This window comes from Oncorhynchus keta, unplaced genomic scaffold (genome assembly GCF_023373465.1).
Source record: "Oncorhynchus keta strain PuntledgeMale-10-30-2019 unplaced genomic scaffold, Oket_V2 Un_contig_7541_pilon_pilon, whole genome shotgun sequence".
In the NCBI taxonomy this organism is placed as follows: Eukaryota; Metazoa; Chordata; class Actinopteri; order Salmoniformes; family Salmonidae; genus Oncorhynchus; species Oncorhynchus keta.
In genome coordinates, this window is record NW_026289524.1 from 45,001 (window position 1) to 62,480 (window position 17,480).

Here is a 17,480-nt window from a genome sequence, read left to right on the forward strand (position 1 = left end):
CAACCTGGGAACTGCAGGGGGCTGCTGTCTGTAGTTCATGGCTCCATCAGTCAGTCACCACCCAACCTGGGAGCTGCAGGGGGCTGCTGTCTGTAGTTCATGACTCCATCAGTCAGTCACCCCCCAACCTGGGAGCTGCAGGGGGCTGCTGTCTGTAGTTCATGACTCCATCAGTCAGTCACCACCCAACCTGGGAGCTGCAGGGGGCTGCTGTCTGTAGTTCATGACTCCATCAGTCAGTCACCCCCCAACCTGGGAGCTGCAGGGGGCTGCTGTCTGTAGTTCATGACTCCATCAGTCAGTCACCCCCAACCTGGGAGCTGCAGGGGGCTGCTGTCTGTAGTTCATGACTCCATCAGTCAGTCACCCCCAACCTGGGAGCTGCAGGGGGCTGCTGTCTGTAGTTCATGACTCCATCAGTCAGTCACCCCCAACCTGGGAGCTGCAGGGGCTGCTGTCTGTAGTTCATGACTCCATCAGTCAGTCACCCCCAACCTGGGAGCTGCAGGGGGCTGCTGTCTGTAGTTCATGACTCCATCAGTCAGTCACCCCCAACCTGGGAGCTGCAGGGGGCTGCTGTCTGTAGTTCATGACTCCATCAGTCAGTCACCCCCCAACCTGGGAGCTGCAGGGGGCTGCTGTCTGTAGTTCATGACTCCATCAGTCAGTCATATACCTTCAGGTGATAGATGTTTTCTTCTGCATCCAGTCTGCACTGGGCTGACTTCTTAATGGCCATCAGACCCACATCAATACAGCCCCTTCCCCTTCTCAATCTGAAAGACAGGAACATTAATAACCATGTCAATACAGCCGTGTAACTTCCCCTTCTCAATCTGAAAGACAGGAACATTAATAACCAGAACCTGACAACCCAGCCCCATCAGTATCTCAGACCCTGACAACCCAGCCCCAGCAGTATCTCAGACCCTGACAACCCAGCCCCATCAGTATCTCAGAACCTGACAACCCAGCCCCATCAGTATCTCAGAACCTGAAAACCCAGCCCCAGCAGTATCTCAGACCCTGACAACCCAGCACCATCAGTATCTCAGAACCTGACAACCCAACCCCAGCAGTATCTCAAAACCTGACCCCCAGCCCCAGCAGTATCTCAGAACCTGACAACCCAGCCACAGCAGTATATCAGGATCTGACAACCCAGTCAGCAGTATCTCAGAACCTGACAACCCAGTCCCAGCAGGTGATAGACAACCCAGCCCTAGCAGTATCTCAGAACCTGACAACCTGCAGCCACCAGTATATCAGGACCTGACAACCCAGCCCCAGCAGTATGCATCAGGACCTGACTGACTTCCAGCCATAACAGTATCTCAGAACCTGACAACCCAGCCCCAATCACATCTCAGAACTGACAACCCCCCATCAGTATCTCAGAAAGACAGGAACATTAATAACCAGTCAATATCAGACCTGACAACCCAGCCCCCAGTATCTCAGAACCTGACAAGACAGGAACATCAGTATCTCAGAACCTGACAACCCAGCCCCATCAGTATCTCAGACCCTGACAACCCAGCCCCAGCAGTATCTCAGAACCTGACAACCCAGCCCCATCAGTATCTCAGAACCTGACAACCCAGCCCCATCAGTATCTCAGAACCTGACAACCCAGCCCCAGCAGTATATCAGGACCTGACAACCCAGCCCCAGCAGTATCTCAGAACCTGACAACCCAGCCCCATCAGTATCTCAGAACCTGACAACCCAGCCCCAGCAGTATATCAGGACCTGACAACCCAGCCCCAGCAGAATCTCAGAACCTGACAACCCAGCCCCATCAGTATCTCAGAACCTGACAACCCAGCCCCAGCAGTATCTCAGGACCTGACAACCCAGCCCCATTAGTATCTCAATCTAAGGACCTGACAACCCAGCCCCAGCAGTATATCAGGACCTGACAACCCAGCCCCAGCAGTATCTCAGAACCTGACAACCCAGCCCCAGCAGTATATCAGGACCTGACAACCCAGCCCCAGCAGTATCTCAGAACCTGACAACCCAGCCCCAGCAGTATCTCAGAACCTGACAACCCAGCCCCATCAGTATCTCAGAACCTGACAACCCAGCCCCAGCAGTATCTCAGAACCTGACAACCCAGCCCCAGCAGTATCTCAGAACCTGACAACCCAGCCCCAGCAGTATCTCAGGACCTGACAACCCAGCCCCAGCAGTATCTCAGAACCTGACAACCCAGCCCCAGCAGTATCTCAGAACCTGACAACCCAGCCCCAGCAGTATATCAGGACCTGACAACCCAGCCCCAGCAGTATCTCAGAACCTGACAACCCAGCCACAGCAGTATCTCAGAACCTGAGATCTTACTGTAACATCCTTTCTCACATACTCTAGTTTACTTTAGTTTGTACTATAACATTACTGGTTGCCTCCACCCTTTTTCTGATGTGTTTACATTTTTTTTAATGTTCCCTTTTAAAAATCAATAAACAATTGGTCCCCCAAAAAACTGTAGGAGAGAAAGTCAGAGATGCTGTAGGAGAGAAAGTCAGAGATGCTGTAGGAGAGAAAGTCAGAGATGCTGTAGGAGAGAAAGTCAGAGATGCTGTAGGAGAGAAAGTCAGAGATGCTGTAGGAGAGAAAGTCAGCCTGATGTGCTTTCTGTGATAGCTGTGTGTGATTGATGAGTGTCCTAGCAGACAGAATGGGGACAGAGGGGCAGCAGATCTTTGTACTCACGTCAGCACCACACTTGGCATACTTCAGGATGCCCTTGTCCAAGTAGAAGTATCTCTGTAGAAGATAAGAGAAAAACAAGAGATATAGATTAAGAGATAGAGAGACAAAGATAGAGACAGAGATGGAGAGATTGAGAGAGAAAGGGAGAGAGAGAGGGATGAGCAACACACAAGTCATCCTCTGGGCAGTGGTTCAACCTCTCTGTGAGGAGCCTGATGGATTCACCCTCTCTGTGTAGTTAATACATTTATTAATATCTGTACTCTCAGACATTTCTCTCTCTCTCTCTCTCTCTCTCTCTCTCTCTCTCTCTCTCTCTCTCTCTCTCTCTCTCTCTCTCTCTCTCTCTCTCTCTCCATCCCTCTCTCCCTCCATCCCTCTCTCCCCCTCCCTCCTTTACAGTGTACTAGTTTTGGTCAGGGCTTGGCCATAAGACTCTGGTCAAAAATGTACTGCACTAGGAAAAAGGGTGTATACATCTCTGCTGAAGTCATCTGTGTACATCTCTACTGTCACCTGTATCCATCTCTACTGTCACCTGTAACCATCTCTACTGTCACCTGTAACCATCTCTACTGTCACCTGTAACCATCTCTACTGTCATCTGTATCCATCTCTACTGTCACCTGTAACCATCTCTACTGTCACCTGTAACCATCTCTACTGTCATCTGTATCCATCTCTACTGTCATCTGTAACCATCTCTACTGTCATCTGTAACCATCTCTACTGTCACCTGTATTCATCTCTACTGTCATCTGTATCCATCTCTACTGTCATCTGTATCCATCTCTACTGTCACCTGTAACCATCTCTACTGTCATCTGTATCCATCTCTACTGTCACCTGTATACATCTCTACTGTCACCTGTATACATCTCTACTGTCACCTGTAACCATCTCTACTGTCACCTGTATCCATCTCTACTGTCATCTGTAACCATCTCTACTGTCACCTGTATTCATCTCTACTGTCATCTGTAACCATCTCTACTGTCATCTGTAACCATCTCTACTGTCACCTGTATTCATCTCTACTGTCATCTGTATCCATCTCTACTGTCACCTGTATTCATCTATACTGTCATCTGTATCCATCTCTACTGTCATCTGTAACCATCTCTACTGTCACCTGTATTCATCTCTACTGTCATCTGTATCCATCTCTACTTATCATCTGTATCCATCTCTACTGTCACCTGTATCCATCTCTACTTAGATCATCTGTATCCATCTCTACTGAGATCATCTGTATCCATCTCTACTTAGATCATCTGTATCCATCTCTACTGAGGTCATCTGTATCCATCTCTACTGAGGTCATCGGTATACATCTCAACTGTCACCTGTATACATCTCTACTGAGGTCATCTGTATCCATCTCTACTGTCATCTGTAACCATCTCTACTGTCACCTGTATACATCTCTACTGTCATCTGTAACCATCTCTACTGTCATCTGTAACCATCTCTACTGTCACCTGTATTCATCTCTACTGTCATCTGTAACCATCTCTACTGTCATCTGTAACCATCTCTACTGTCACCTGTATTCATCTCTACTGTCATCTGTATCCATCTCTACTGTCACCTGTATTCATCTCTACTGTCATCTGTATCCATCTCTACTGTCACCTGTATACATCTCTACTGTCACCTGTAACCATCTCTACTGTCACCTGTATCCATCTCTACTGTCATCTGTAACCATCTCTACTGTCACCTGTATTCATCTCTACTGTCATCTGTAACCATCTCTACTGTCATCTGTAACCATCTCTACTGTCACCTGTATTCATCTCTACTGTCATCTGTATCCATCTCTACTGTCACCTGTATTCATCTATACTGTCATCTGTATCCATCTCTACTGTCATCTGTAACCATCTCTACTGTCACATGTATTCATCTCTACTGTCATCTGTATTCATCTCTACTATCATCTGTATCCATCTCTCACTGTATCATCTGTATCCATCTCTACTGAGGTCATCTGTATCCATCTCTACTTCAGTCATCTGTATCCATCTCTACTGAGGTCATCTGTATCCATCTCTACTGAGGTCATCTGTAACCATCTCTACTTAGATCATCTGTATCCATCTCTACTGAGGTCATCTGTATCCATCTCTACTGAGGTCATCTGTATACATCTCTACTGAGATCATCTGTATCCATCTCTACTGAGGTCATCTGTATCCATCTCTACTGAGGTCATCTGTATCCATCTCTACTGAGGTCATCTGTATCCATCTCTACTGAGATCATCTGTATCCATCTCTACTGATCCATCTCTACTGTCAGATCATCTGTATCCATCTCTACTGTATACATCTCTAGGTCATCTGTATCCATCTCTACTGAGGTCATCTGTATCCATCTCTACTGAGGTCATCTGTATCCATCTCTACTGAGGTCATCTGTATCCATCTCTACTGAGGTCATCTGTATCCATCTCTACTGAGGTCATCTGTATCCATCTCTACTGAGGTCATCTGTATCCATCTCTACTGAGGTCATCTGTATCCATCTCTACTGAGGTCATCTGTATCCATCTCTACTGAGGTCATCTGTATCCATCTCTACTGAGATCATCTGTATCCATCTCTACTGAGATCATCTGTATCCATCTCTACTGAGATCATCTGTATCCATCTCTACTGAGATCATCTGTATCCATCTCTACTGAGGTCATCTGTATCCATCTCTACTGAGGTCATCTGTATCCATCTCTACTGAGGTCATCTGTATCCATCTCTACTGAGGTCATCTGTATCATTTCTACTGAAGTCATCTGTATCCATCTCTACTGAGGTCATCTGTATCCATCTCTACTGAGGTCATCTGTATCCATCTCTACTGAGGTCATCTGTATCCATCTCTACTGAGATCATCTGTATCCATCTCTACTGAGGTCATCTGTATCCATCTCTACTGAGGTCATCTGTATCCATCTCTACTGAGGTCATCTGTATCCATCTCTACTGAGGTCATCTGTATCCATCTCTACTGAGATCATCTGTATCCATCTCTACTGAGGTCATCTGTATCCATCTCTACTGAGGTCATCTGTATCCATCTCTACTGAGGTCATCTGTATCCATCTCTACTGAGATCATCTGTATCCATCTCTACTGAGGTCATCTGTATCCATCTCTACTGAGATCATCTGTATCCATCTCTACTGAGGTCATCTGTATCCATCTCTACTGAGATCATCTGTATCCATCTCTACTGTCATCTGTATCCATCTCTACTGAGGTCATCTGTATCCATCTCTACTGAGTCATCTGTATCCATCTCTACTGTCATCTGTATCCATCTCTACTGAGATCATCTGTATCCATCTCTACTGAGGTCATCTGTATCCATCTCTACTGAGGTCATCTGTATCCATCTCTACTGTCATCTGTATCCATCTCTACTGAGGGCATCTGTATCCATCTCTACTGAGATCATCTGTATCCATCTCTACTGAGATCATCTGTATCCATCTCTACTGAGATCATCTGTATCCATCTCTACTGAGGTCATCTGTATCCATCTCTACTGAGATCATCTGTATCCATCTCTACTGAGGTCATCTGTACCCATCTCTACTGAGGTCATCTGTATCCATGTGTAACTCTGTGTCATTGTATCTGTCGAACTGCTTTGCTTTATCTTGGCCAGGTCGCAATTGTAAATGAGAACTTGTTCTCAACTTGCCTACCTGGTTAAATAAAGGTGAACTAAAAATAAATAAATAAATCCGTCTCTACTGTCATCTGTATCCATCTCTACTGAGGATCATCTGTATCCATCTCTACTGAGATCATCTGTATCCATCTCTACTGAGGTCATCTGTATCCATCTCTACTGAGGTCATCTGTACCCATCTCTACTGAGGTCATCTGTATCCATCTCTACTGAGATCATCTGTATCCATCTCTACTGTCATCTGTATCCATCTCTACTGAGGTCATCTGTATCATCTCTACTGAAGTCATCTGTATCCATCTCTACTGAGATCTGTATCCATCTCTACTGAGTCATCTGTATCCATCTCTACTGTCATCTGTATCCATCTCTACTGAGAGTCATCTGTATCCATCTCTACTGAGGTCATCTGTATCCATCTCTACTTAGATCATCTGTATCCATCTCTACTTAGATCATCTGTATCCATCTCTACTGTCATCTGTATCCATCTCTACTGTCATCTGTTCCATCTCTACTGAGATCATCTGAATCCATCTCTACTGTCATCTGTTCCATCTCTACTGAGATCATCTGTATCCATCTCTACTGAGGTCATCAGTATCCATCTCTACTTAGATCATCTGTATCCATCTCTACTGAGGGCATCTGTATCCATCTCTACTGAGGTCATCTGTAACCATCTCTACTTAGATCATCTGTATCCATCTCTACTTAGATCATCTGTAACCATCTCTACTTAGATCATCTGTATCCATCTCTACTTAGATCATCTGTATCCATCTCTACTGAGGTCATCTGTATCCATCTCTACTGAGGTCATCTGTATCCATCTCTACTGAGGTCATCTGTATCCATCTCTACTGAGGTCATCTGTATCCATCTCTATACTCCTGGTGTCTAGGAGCCGATGTAGAATGCGTCCCAAATTATACCACATCCCCTACAACCTTGAACAGAGCCCTGGGGGGGCATTTGGGACGCAAGTGTAGCATGGATCCTACAGGCAGCAGGCCATCAGCTAATGGAGCAATATCATCTCATTTAAAGAGCTAACCTTTTAGAGAGACAGAGAGAGAGACAGCGAGAGAGAGACAGAGAGAGAGAGAGAGAGAGAGAGAGAGAGAGAGAGAGAGAGAGAGAGAGAGAGAGAGAGAGAGAGAGAGAGAGAGAGAGAGAGAGAGAGAGAGAGAGAGAGAGAGAGAGAGAGAGAGAGAGAGAGAGAGAGAGAGAGAGAGAGAGAGAGAGAGAGAGAGAGAGAGAGAGAGAGAGAGAGAGAGAGAGAGAGAGAGAGAGAGAGAGAGAGAGGGAGGAGAGAGAGAGAGAGGGAGCGAGAGACAGGGGTGTAGTGAAAGAAATTGACGCCTGGGACATGTGGCTACTGCAAGGGAAGGGGGATGTCATTCATCAAGTGATTCAATTAGCTAACAACACAAAGGAGTGATGTCATGGGGGGACACAAGGCTGGGAAATGATGTGGGTTGGGGAAGGGACTGATATTGATCACATGCTCTGACACCACTGTTTAGCTGGAATATTTCCCCACAAGTTAGTCCCCTTCCCCGGGTGCTGCTGTTTGGTGAGATGACTACCCTGTATCAGAGGTGAGATGACTACCCTGTATCAGAGGTGAGATGACTACCCTGTATCAGAGGTGAGATGACTACCCTGTATCAGAGGTGAGATGACTACCCTGTATCAGAGGTGAGATGACTACCCTGTATCAGAGGTGAGATGACTACCCTGTATCAGAGGTGAGGTGACTACCCTGTATCAGAGGTGAGATGACTACCCTGTATCAGAGGTGAGATGACTACCCTGTATCAGAGGTGAGATGACTACCCTGTATCAGAGGTGAGATGACTACCCTGTATCAGAGGTGAGATGACTACCCTGTATCAGAGGTGAGATGACTACCCTGTATCAGAGGTGAGATGACTACCCTGTATCAGAGGTGAGATGACTACCCTGTATCAGAGGTGAGATGACTACCCTGTATCAGAGGTGAGGTGACTACCCTGTATCAGAGGTGAGATGACTACCCTGTATCAGAGGTGAGGTGACTACCCTGTATCAGAGGTGAGGTGACTACCCTGTATCAGAGGTGAGATGACTACCCTGTATCAGAGGTGAGGTGACTACCCTGTATCAGAGGTGAGATGACTACCCTGTATCAGTTACTACCCTGTATCAGAGAGGTGACTACCCTGTATCAGAGGTGAGGTGACTACCCTGTATCAGAGGTGAGATGACTACCCTGTATCAGAGGTGAGATGACTACCCTGTATCAGAGGTGAGATGATCAGAGGTGAGGTGACTACCCTGTATCAGAGGTGAGATGACTACCCTGTATCAGAGGTGAGATGACTACCCTGTATCAGAGGTGAGGTGACTACCCTGTATCAGAGGTGAGATGACTACCCTGTATCAGAGGTGAGATTACTACCCTGTATCAGAGGTGAGGTTACTACCCTGTATCAGAGGTGAGGTGACTACCCTGTATCAGAGGTGAGATGACTACCCTGTATCAGAGGTGAGGTGACTACCCTGTATCAGAGGTGAGATGACTACCCTGTATCAGAGGTGAGATGACTACCCTGTATCAGAGGTGAGATGACTACCCTGTATCAGAGGTGAGATGACTACCCTGTATCAGAGGTGAGATGACTACCCTGTATCAGAGGTGAGATGACTACCCCTGTATCAGAGGTGAGGTGACTACCCTGTATCAGAGGTGAGGTTACTACCCTGTATCAGAGGTGAGATGACTACCCTGTATCAGAGGTGAGGTTACTACCCTGTATCAGAGGTGAGATGACTACCCTGTATCAGAGGTGAGATGACTACCCTGTATCAGAGGTGAGATGACTACCCTGTATCAGAGGTGAGATTACTACCCTGTATCAGAGGTGAGATGACTACCCTGTATCAGAGGTGAGATGACTTCCTGTATCAGAGGTGAGGTGACTACCCTGTATCAGAGGTGAGATTACTACCCTGTATCAGAGGTGAGGTGACTACCCTGTATCAGAGGTGAGATGACTACCCTGTATCAGAGGTGAGATGACTACCCTGTATCAGAGGTGAGATGACTACCCTGTATCAGAGGTGAGATGACTACCCTGTATCAGAGGTGAGATGACTACCCTGTATCAGAGGTGAGATGACTACCCTGTATCAGAGGTGAGATGACTACCCTGTATCAGAGGTGAGGTGACTACCCTGTATCAGAGGTGAGATGACTACCCTGTATCAGAGGTGAGGTGACTACCCTGTATCAGAGGTGAGGTGACTACCCTGTATCAGAGGTGAGATGACTACCCTGTATCAGAGGTGAGATGACTACCCTGTATCAGAGGTGAGATGACTACCCTGTATCAGAGGTGAGATGACTACCCTGTATCAGAGGTGAGATTACTACCCTGTATCAGAGGTGAGGTGACTACCCTGTATCAGAGGTGAGATGACTACCCTGTATCAGAGGTGAGGTGACTACCCTGTATCAGAGGTGAGATGACTACCCTGTATCAGAGGTGAGGTGACTACCCTGTATCAGAGGTGAGATGACTACCCTGTATCAGAGGTGAGATGACTACCCTGTATCAGAGGTGAGGTGACTACCCTGTATCAGAGGTGAGATGACTACCCTGTATCAGAGGTGAGATTACTACCCTGTATCAGAGGTGAGATGACTACCCTGTATCAGAGGTGAGGTGACTACCCTGTATCAGAGGTGAGATGACTACCCTGTATCAGAGGTGAGATGACTACCCTGTATCAGAGGTGAGATGACTACCCTGTATCAGAGGTGAGGTGACTACCCTGTATCAGAGGTGAGATGACTACCCTGTATCAGAGGTGAGATGACTACCCTGTATCAGAGGTGAGATGACTACCCTGTATCAGAGGTGAGATGACTACCCTGTATCAGAGGTGAGGTGACTACCCTGTATCAGAGGTGAGGTGACTACCCTGTATCAGAGGTGAGATGACTACCCTGTATCAGAGGTGAGATGACTACCCTGTATCAGAGGTGAGATGACTACCCTGTATCAGAGGTGAGGTTACTACCCTGTATCAGAGGTGAGATGACTACCCTGTATCAGAGGTGAGATGACTACCCTGTATCAGAGGTGAGATGACTACCCTGTATCAGAGGTGAGATGACTACCCTGTATCAGAGGTGAGGTGACTACCCTGTATCAGAGGTGAGGTGACTACCCTGTATCAGAGGTGAGATGACTACCCTGTATCAGAGGTGAGATGACTACCCTGTATCAGAGGTGAGGTGACTACCCTGTATCAGAGGTGAGATGACTACCCTGTATCAGAGGTGAGATTACTACCCTGTATCAGAGGTGAGATTACTACCCTGTATCAGAGGTGAGGTGACTACCCTGTATCAGAGGTGAGATGACTACCCTGTATCAGAGGTGAGATGACTACCCTGTATCAGAGGTGAGATGACTACCCTGTATCAGAGGTGAGATGACTACCCTGTATCAGAGGTGAGGTGACTACCCTGTATCAGAGGTGAGGTTACTACCCTGTATCAGAGGTAAGATGACTACCCTGTATCAGAGGTGAGGTTACTACCCTGTATCAGAGGTGAGATGACTACCCTGTATCAGAGGTGAGATGACTACCCTGTATCAGAGGTGAGATGACTACCCTGTATCAGAGGTGAGATGACTTCCCTGTATCAGAGGTGAGATGACTACCCTGTATCAGAGGTGAGATGACTACCCTGTATCAGAGGTGAGGTGACTACCCTGTATCAGAGGTGAGATGACTACCCTGTATCAGAGGTGAGATGACTACCCTGTATCAGAGGTGAGATGACTACCCTGTATCAGAGGTGAGATGACTACCCTGTATCAGAGGTGAGATGACTACCCTGTATCAGAGGTGAGATGACTACCCTGTATCAGAGGTGAGATGACTACCCTGTATCAGAGGTGAGGTGACTACCCTGTATCAGAGGTGAGATGACTACCCTGTATCAGAGGTGAGGTGACTACCCTGTATCAGAGGTGAGGTGACTACCCTGTATCAGAGGTGAGATGACTACCCTGTATCAGAGGTGAGATGACTACCCTGTATCAGAGGTGAGATGACTACCCTGTATCAGAGGTGAGGTGACTACCCTGTATCAGAGGTGAGATGACTACAGTGTGTGTGTGTGTGTGTGTGTGTGTGTGTGTGTGTGTGTGTGTGTGTGTGTGTGTGTGTGTGTGTGTGTGTGTGTGTGTGTGTGTGTGTGTGTGTGTGTGGTGAGAAGCCTACCTTGTGCCATCCCTTCATCGGCCACTTCCTCCTCTTCAGCATGTATCTCTACAATCTCCCAACTGTCCTGTAGACACAACAAGGTTACACACAGCCCCCCTACAATCTACCAACTGTCCTGTAGACACACAACAAGGTTACACACAGCCCCCCTACAATCTACCAACTGTCCTGTAGACACACAACAAGGTTACACACAGCCCCTCTACAATATACCAACTGTCCTGTAAACACAACAAGGTTACACACAGCCCCTCTACAATCTCCCAACTGTCCTGTAGACACATAACAAGGTTACACACAGCCCCTCTACAATCTATCAACTGTCCTGTAGACACAACAAGGTTAGATTATTATTTTTTATATAAAGCTGCGTCCCAAATGGCATCCTATTCCCTATATAATGCACTACTTTTCACCAGGGCCCATAGGTATCTGGTCAAATCTAGTACACTACTAGGAAATAGGATGCCATTTGGGACTAAGCCCAAGTATAAACTGACTAGCCAGTAAACAATAGTTTTATAAACAGACTGTTCCGTTTCCCACAGAGACCAGTCAGAATGTCAGGAGGGGGTGGTGACCTCTGTAAGAGAGAGAGAGAGATGAGGAAGAGAGAGCGAGAGAGAGAGAGAGAGAGAGAGAGAGAGAGAGAGAGAGAGAGAGAGAGAGAGAGAGAGAGAGAGAGAGAGAGAGAGCGAGAGCAAGAGCGAGAGCGAGAGCGAGAGAGAGAGAGACATGAGGAAGAGAGAGTGAGAGAGAGAGCGAGAGATAGAGAGAAAGAGAGAGAGATGAGGGAGAGAGAGATGAGGAAGAGAGCGAGAGATGAGGAAGAGAGAGAGAGATGAGGAAGAGAGCGAGAAAGAGAGACACACACACCTTTCATGTAGTAACTACCTCAGTAAATAGACTCTACCTTTCATGTAGTAACGACCTCAGTAAATAGACTCTACCTTTCCTGTAGTAACTACCTCAGTAAATAGACTCTACCTTTCCTGTAGTAACTACCTCAGTAAATAGACTCTACCTTTCCTGTAATAACTACCTCAGTAATCAGACTCTACCTTTCCTGTAGTAACTACCTCAGTAAATAGACTCTACCTTTCCTGTAGTAACTACCTCAGTAAATAGACTACCTTTCCTGTAGTAACTACCTCAAATAGACTCTACCTTTCCTGTAGTAACTACCTCAGTAAACCTTTCCTGTAGTAACTACCTCAGTAAATAGACTACCTTTCCTGTAGTAACTACCTCAGTAAATAGACTCTACCTTTCCTGTAATAACTACCTCAGTAAATAGACTCTACCTTTCCTATAATAACTACCTCAGTAAATAGACTCTACCTTTCCTGTAGTAACTACCTCAGTAAATAGACTCTACCTTTCCTGTAGTAACTACCTCAGTAAATAGACTCTACCTTTCCTGTAATAACTACCTCAGTAAATAGACTCTACCTTTCCTGTAGTAACTACCTCAGTAAATAGACTCTACCTTTCCTGTAGTAACTACCTCAGTAAATAGACTCTACCTTTCCTGTAGTAACTACCTCAGTAAATAGACTCTACCTTTCCTGTAGTAACTACCTCAGTAAATAGACTCTACCTTTCCTGTAATAACTAATCTAATCCGCTACACAATATTCACAGAGCTGACGGCTGGACAGACGGGTTGGGGAGGGAGGGAGGGTGGGACAGAGTAATGATCTTGATAATACGGCCAGATGATGAGATTAGAGATTATAATCATATATCCAGGTCAATGTGTTAACCTCACTGAGAGAGATATCACTCACACACAAACACACACACACACACATGTACAGTACATTGTGTAATATACCGATGGTCCCTAACTAGCTCCATAGGGATATCCAAAGTGAAACCACATTTACCACGAGCATTACAATCGGGTCGCGTGCAGCTGCACTCCGAATTGCTGAGTACTTGTGTTCAGCCAGCTGTGGCATGTGGTCAGGATTGAAATAAACCCAACCTTCATTTACGTTGTGCCATACTAAATTACAAAACTAAATTTTAGACGAGACTGACTTTATGACAAAAATGATCCTATAGTAGTTCAATTCTGACAGCTGAATAAACGTTTCTGACAAATACTGATACCACATACGTTGTTTTTTAAATGAGAAGTTGTTTTTTAGGGGAGGGAGGTCTCTTTAAGAGAGGGGGGGGCTCTTTAAGGGAGGGAGGGAGGTCTTTAAGGGAGGGAGGTATTTAAGGGAGGGAGGTATTTAAGGGAGGGAGGGCTCTTTAAGGGATGGAGGGAGGTCTTTAAGGGACCGAGGTCTTTAAAGGAGGGAGGTAGGGAGGGGTAGGGAGGTCTTTAAAGGAGGGAGGGAGGTCTTTAAGAGGGAGGTCTTTAAGAGGGAGGTCTTTAAGGGGGGGAGAGAGGTCTTTAAAGGGGGGAGTTCTTTAAGGGGGGGAGAGAGGTCTTTGGGAGGGAGGTCTTTAAGGGATGTAGGGAGGTCTTTAAGGGACCGAGGTCTTTAAAGGAGGGAGGTAGGGAGGGGTAGGGAGGTCTTTAAAGGAGGAAGGGAGGTCTTTGGGAGGGAGGTCTTTAAGGGAGGTAGGGCTCTTTAAGGGAGTGAGGGAGGTCTTCAAGGGGGAGGGAGGTCTTTAAAGGGGGAGGGAGGTCTTTAAGAGGGAGGTCTTTAAGGGGGAGAAGGAGATCTTTGGGAGGGAGGGCTCTTTAAGGGAGAGAGGGAGGTATTTAAGGGAGGGAGGGAGGTCTTTAAGGGAGGGAGGGCTCTTTAAGGGAGGGAGGGAAGTCTTTAAGGGAGGGAGGGAGGTCTTTAAGGGAGGGAGGGCTCTTTAAGGGAGGGAGGGAGGTCTTTAAAGGGGGAGGGAGGTCTTTAAGAGGGAGGTCTTTAAGGGGGAGAAGGAGATCTTTGGGAGGGAGGGCTCTTTAAGGGAGAGAGGGAGGTATTTAAGGGAGGGAGGGAGGTCTTTAAGGGAGGGAGGGCTCTTTAAGGGAGGGCTCTATAAGGGAGAGGGAGGGGTCTTTTAAGGGAGGGAGGGAGGGGGAGGGTCTTTAAGGGGAGGGAGGGCTCTTTAAGGGGGCTCTATAAGGGAAGAGGGAGTCTTTAAGGGAGGGAGGGCTCTTTAAGGGAGGGAGGGAGTCTTTAAGGGAGGGAGGGCTCTATAAGGGAGGGAGGGAGGTCTTTAAGGGAGGGAGGGCTCTATAAGGGAGGGAGGGAAGTCTTAAGGGAGGGAGGGCTCTATAAGGGAGGAGGGAAGGGGGCTCTATAAGGGAGGGAGGGAAGTCTTTAAGGGAGGGAGGGCTCTTTAAGGGAGGGAGGGCACTATAAGGGAGAGAGGGAAGTCGGAGGGAGGGTCATAAGGGGAGGGAGGGGGTCTCTATAAGGGGGGAGGGAGGAGGGAAGTCTTTAAGGGAGGGAGGGCTCTATAAGGGAGGGAGGGAAGTCTTTAAGGGAGGGAGGGCTCTATAAGGGGGAGGGAAGAGGGAGGGAGGGCTCTATAAGGGAGAGAGGGAAGTCTTTAAGGGAGGGAGGGCTCTATAAGGGAGAGAGGGAGGTCTTTAAGGGAGGGAGGGCTCTATAAGGGAGAGAGGGAAGTCTTTAAGGGAGGGAGGGCTCTATAAGGGAGAGAGGGAAGTCTTTAAGGGAGGGAGGGCTCTATAAGGGAGAGAGGGAAGTCTTTAAGGGAGGGAGGGCTCTATAAGGGAGAGAGGGAAGTCTTTAAGGGAGGGAGGGCTCTATAAGGGAGAGAGGGAAGTCTTTAAGGGAGGGAGGTCTGTATAGTACAGTAATTCAACAGCTTACTACACTGTAGTCTCTATTCAGTCTGGATCCCTGAAGCGTTACAGATCACGTGATGGAGATGTAAAGGTCATTTCAGATTGAGACGTGAATACAGTGTCCGCTAACACCAGAACATTTACATTTCAATCCCCGCGGTAACGCTGAACTGCAGCGATACGGCTTGAATAGAGCCCTATGTGACTGGGCTCATCATCACAGACCACCTGACAACAACAACACATAGTTAGAGGGAATCCTGCAGCATCAAGCATCAAATACTCATGACTGTACAGTCTTATGTATGACTGCTATCCTTTTAATGGTTTGCATTAACAATATATGTTCAGCGTCTCTTTTTGTGGTCCTGAATATTTGAAACGGTGAACCGTCGCTGAGGGCAAGGCGCTCTGGAAACGATGGGTTTCATTTTCCAAACAGAGACATTGATTATGTCCTCTTCCTGACTGGAGATAGCTGTGACATTAATGAGTGTGTGTGTGTGTGGTCCGAGTTACCTGTCGGCTGTCGTGTTTGGAGGAGGAGCTGCTGTTGCTGTGTGAGGGGGAAGAGATCTTGTGAGACATGGCTGAACTCCTCTCCTCTGAGCCCATCTCCCTGCAGGGTGTCTCCCTGCCCCTGCAGTCCGTCTCCCTGGGGCTTGAGGATCCTCTCTCCTTGGGACTTGGGCTTCTCTGAGTCAGTGAGGCGCTGCAACCTTGTCCATCTGGAACATCCCCTCACTGAGAGAGAGAGAGAGAGAGAGAGATGTTATTGATCTTTAGGAACATTTAATTGGCACCATTTAGCTAATAACTATTGTACAAAGCAAATGCAAAAAAAGTGTTTTAAAAGGTCACTGTTGAAGAGAGAGTTCACATATCAGATGAAGGGAGAACTGAAGTCCTAAAAAGCTTTGAAGCTCCTTAGTCTCACTGGGAACCACAACCACTCTGAGCGAGAGAGAGGTTGTTCTGACAGAGTGCTTCCTTTTAGCTGCGTCTGTGTCCCAAATGGAGCCCTATTCTCCAAATTGTTCACTACGTTTGACCAGAGGGTCAAAAGAGAATAGGGGCTCATTTGGGACGAAGCCTGTGATTCACTGTGCTGGTGAGTCATGGTCCAACAGTATGGACTGTCAACATTCATCAACGTACATACAGTGTGATGAACAGACACTTGTGCCCCCTTAATTGAAGTAAAATAGAAACAAATATTAATGTGCAATAATTACTGCTTGATCATAAAGGATAGTGGTGAATAAATATCACATCACACACTGAATGGCAACTAAGGTGAAAAATAGACTACTGTCTTTGGTGTGTATCAGTAGATGTCCCGGGGACTGTGACCGGGGACACTGACTGGCTTAGACTACTGTCTTTTGTGTGTATCAGTAGATGAGCTTCACAGTGTGTGTGTGTGTGTGTGTGTGTGTGTGTGTGTGTGTGTGTGTGTGTGTGTGTGTGTGTGTGTGTGTGTGTGTGTGTGTGTGTGTGTGTGTGTGTGTGTGTGTGTGTGTGTGTGTGTGTGTGTGTGTGTGTGTGTGTGTGTGTGTGTGTGTGTGTGTGTGTGTGTGTGTGTGTGTGTGTGTGTGTCGTTGTGAGAATGATAAACAACCTGGGTGAACTAAAGGTAACTGTAAATTATACCGTCAGTTCACAAGGCAACATACAGCAGGCAGTCAATGCAACATACTTTACTGATGCTAAAAGAACAGAGGTGCTACTGAATGTGTGGCCAATCAATCTCACTGGAGTTCCAATCAATCTCACTGGAGTTCCAATCAATCTCCCTGGAGTTCCAATCAATCTCCCTGGAGTTCCAATCAATCTCCCTGGAGTTCCAATCAATCTCCCTGGAGTTCCAATCAATCTCCCTGGAGTTCCAATCAATCTCCCTGGAGTTCCAATCAATCTCACTGGAGTTCCAATCAATCTCCCTGGAGTTCCAATCAATCTCCCTGGAGTTCCAATCAATCTCCCTGGAGTTCCAATCAAT

At 46.9% G+C, this 17,480-nt stretch overlaps 1 protein-coding gene and 2 long non-coding RNA genes across 3 annotated transcripts in view; all 3 read right to left on the minus strand.

The window, feature by feature from the left end:
• The window catches only part of osbpl3b (oxysterol binding protein-like 3b), a gene marked incomplete at its 3' end in the record, with an annotated part of 45,736 nt that extends 44,997 nt beyond the window's left edge, over positions 1-739 (minus strand). The window contains exon 1 of the mRNA XM_052511829.1: positions 677-739. Coding sequence (XP_052367789.1) covers positions 677-739 — 63 coding nt within the window. The remainder of the gene's footprint in view (positions 1-676) is intronic.
• Positions 740-788: 49 nt separating this feature from the next.
• On the minus strand, positions 789-11,750 carry LOC127926417 (uncharacterized). The gene is made up of 3 exons (XR_008124108.1): positions 11,704-11,750; positions 2,719-2,772; positions 789-836 (listed from the first exon to the last, which is right to left on the minus strand). It is a non-coding gene; the product is annotated as an uncharacterized LOC127926417 (long non-coding RNA).
• A 10-nt stretch (positions 11,751-11,760) lies between these two features.
• Positions 11,761-17,480, minus strand: part of LOC127926413 (uncharacterized) — a 68,047-nt gene continuing 62,327 nt past the window's right edge. The window contains exons 2-3 of the long non-coding RNA XR_008124104.1: positions 15,998-16,222; positions 11,761-11,978 (exon numbers count right to left, since the gene is read on the minus strand). This is a non-coding gene — a long non-coding RNA (uncharacterized LOC127926413). The remainder of the gene's footprint in view (positions 11,979-15,997; positions 16,223-17,480) is intronic.